Source organism: Neovison vison, chromosome 13, assembly GCF_020171115.1.
Source record: "Neovison vison isolate M4711 chromosome 13, ASM_NN_V1, whole genome shotgun sequence".
Taxonomy (NCBI): domain Eukaryota; kingdom Metazoa; phylum Chordata; class Mammalia; order Carnivora; family Mustelidae; genus Neogale; species Neogale vison.
Genome location: NC_058103.1, coordinates 94128608 through 94131330, shown reverse-complemented (window position 1 = coordinate 94131330; position 2723 = coordinate 94128608). Strand labels below are relative to the sequence as shown.

Here is a 2723-nt window from a genome sequence, read left to right as displayed (position 1 = left end):
TACAATGCCAATACACAAAATATCTATTATATTTCTACATATTAGCAATAAGCAGTTATAAATTAAACAAAAAAGACCATTTAAAATGACACCATAAATTAAAATAGGAATACATCTCGAGAAAAATATGTAAGACCTGTTCACCAGAAACTATATAACATGGCTGAAAGAAATTAAATGGGATTTATATATATAGAAAGATATACTCTTCTCCTGGCTCACTTTTCATAAGGAATAAATACATTCATCAAGTAATAATTATGTTATAGCGTGACAACACTCATATCAATATTGGATGCCTCAGGTCTTCTGAATCCAAAATACCAAAGACAGAAACAAAAGGCTACACCATGATTAGTGAGAAGGCCTTATATTACCTATGAGATCTTCCTGTAAATCACTAGCTGTCTGCATACTCTCTTCATTGCTGCCTTCATGTCCTTATTCCTGAATGTATAGATGACTGGATTTAGAAAAGGAGTGAGAACAGCATCAGAGAGAGCAAGAAATTTGTCCAGTTCTGAATTGGGATGTGGCCATGTATAGATAAACATGGTTGGGCCAAAGAAAAAAAGGACCACAGTGATATGAGCTGACAGTGTGGAAAGAGCTTTGGACGAACTGCCTGAGGAATGTTTCCAAACAGTAAACAGAATGAAGATGTAAGAGATGAGGAGTATAGAGAAAGAACCAACACAGAGGAACCCACTGTTGACAGTGACCATGAACTGCAATCTGTAGGTATCTGCACAAGCCAGTCTGAGGAGACGAGGAAGGTCACAGTAAAAGCTGTCCAATAGATTAGGACCACAGAAGGGTAAATTAACAATAAAAGCTAGTTGGAACAGTGAGTGTATTATGCCAAGGGCCCAAGCAGCAACCAGAAACAAAATGCACATCCGTGGACTCATGATGGTCAAGTAGTGCAGAGGCTTACAAATGGCAACATATCTGTCAAAGGCCATGGCAATGAGCAGCACCATCTCCACGCCACCAATGACGTGGATGAAGAAGATCTGGGCAATGCAGCCTCCAAAGGAGATAACTTTGCGCTTTCTGAAAAGATCATAAATCATCTTGGGTGAGGTGGCAGAGCAGGCCCCCAAGTCAATGAAAGAGAGACTGGCCAGTAGGAAGTACATGGGGGAATGTAAGTGAGGATCGATGGTCACAGAAAACACAATGAGGATGTTTCCCGTCATGCTTGCCACATAGAGCACAGAGGAGAACACCAGGAGAAGAATCTGGATCTCCCATGAATGAGTCAGTCCCAGAAACACAAACTCAGACACAACTGAATGATTCCCTCCATCCATGAATCCAGCCAACTCGGCTACCGCTGAAATGATGAGAATTAAGAAAATGAAAAAGAAAATCTGATTATGGAGATGATAATAGGTCATAGAACGACCAATGTTATCTACTGAGCTAACTGTCTACAACCTCAAGGTCACACTTTATATTACCAGAAAGCCAGGGCCTGGAGTAGGGGGCACTAATGCTACTCATCAGGGCAAAGATAGTACCTTGAAGGAATGAAAGGATGAATCATTCATGGGGAAGTGATGGAGGTACTGGGGAGGGAGTCAGGAAATTCAGTCAAAGCATTGATGAGGAAAGCACATGTCCCCAGTGTAATAAGAGAAATTCTCATGGACTTATATATAGTCTATTTTGTCCAACTGGTTATCACTCAGATGAAAAACATGAAACCCAGCAAAGGAAACTGAGTTTCCAAGATTCACACAAATGATGGTTAGGGGACCAAAACTATGTTTCTTGATTCCTATTCTAAAAAGAAAAATTCTAGAAGAAGCAATTAAGTAAGAGAAAGAAAAACTCAAAACACTGATTTTTTTTTTCCTGGTTAAAACCAAACCAACCAGAGACACTCAATACAAAATGCCCATTATAATAATGCAAACTGACATTAATTAAATTACATAAAATGTGTGCCCAATTAAAGATTATTTGGCTAATACAATAGTAAATTATATCTGGAACGTGATTATTCATTGCAATTATGATTTGTGTACTCTTTGTATTTTGGTGGTTATATAACCAGTCACTACAACAGTAAAAAACTTAACATAATGTTTCTAAAAAGTCCATCCTTTGGTCTTCCTAAATTTTTTTTCTTCTTTCTTTTTATAAGTAGTCTCTATACCCAACATGGGGCTCAAATTCATCACCCAGAGATCAAGAGTCACATACTCTACCAACTGGTCCAGCCAGGCACCCTAATCTCTCTAAATTTTATTATCCTCAAAGGTTAATTCAAATACCAAGTATTTTTGTAGCTCTTATTGACAATTTCCCTTCATACTGATTTATTCTTTTGCTACTCCTATAAGTGAAATAATTAAGAAAATGTGGAAAAATACATAAACTGTACACACAACAAATACAATCTAATGTGATATACAATACATGCCAAGTGAATACTAAAATAAATATGTGATCATTTGGGCAGAGAAAGGGAAGTGTGTTAAAAACATTCAAAGGCAGGGGCACCTGGGTGGCTCAGTGGGTTAAAGCCTCTGCCTTCGGCTCAGGTATGATCCCAGACTCCTGGGATGGAGCCCTGCATTGGGTTCTCTGCTCAGCTAGGAGCCTGATTCCCTCTCTCTCTGCCTTCTTCTCTACCCACTTGTGATCTGTCTGTCAAATAAATAAAATCTTTTAAAAAAATAAAAATAAAATATTTTTAAAAAATTCAAAGG

At 38.0% G+C, this 2723-nt stretch overlaps 1 protein-coding gene across 1 annotated transcript; it reads right to left on the bottom strand.

The window, feature by feature from the left end:
* Positions 1-377: 377 nt before the first annotated feature.
* LOC122892936 (olfactory receptor 4F3/4F16/4F29-like) lies at positions 378-1316 on the bottom strand. Its single transcript, XM_044229626.1, has one exon. It carries the CDS (start codon positions 1314-1316, stop codon positions 378-380), a length of 939 nt encoding a protein of 312 aa, XP_044085561.1.
* Positions 1317-2723: the final 1407 nt, after the last annotated feature.

Bases quoted from the DNA above. Each gene is read 5' to 3' on its own strand.
- LOC122892936 (XM_044229626.1), bottom strand. From the start codon at position 1,316: ATGGATGGAGGGAATCATTCAGTTGTGTCTGAGTTTGTGTTTCTGGGA.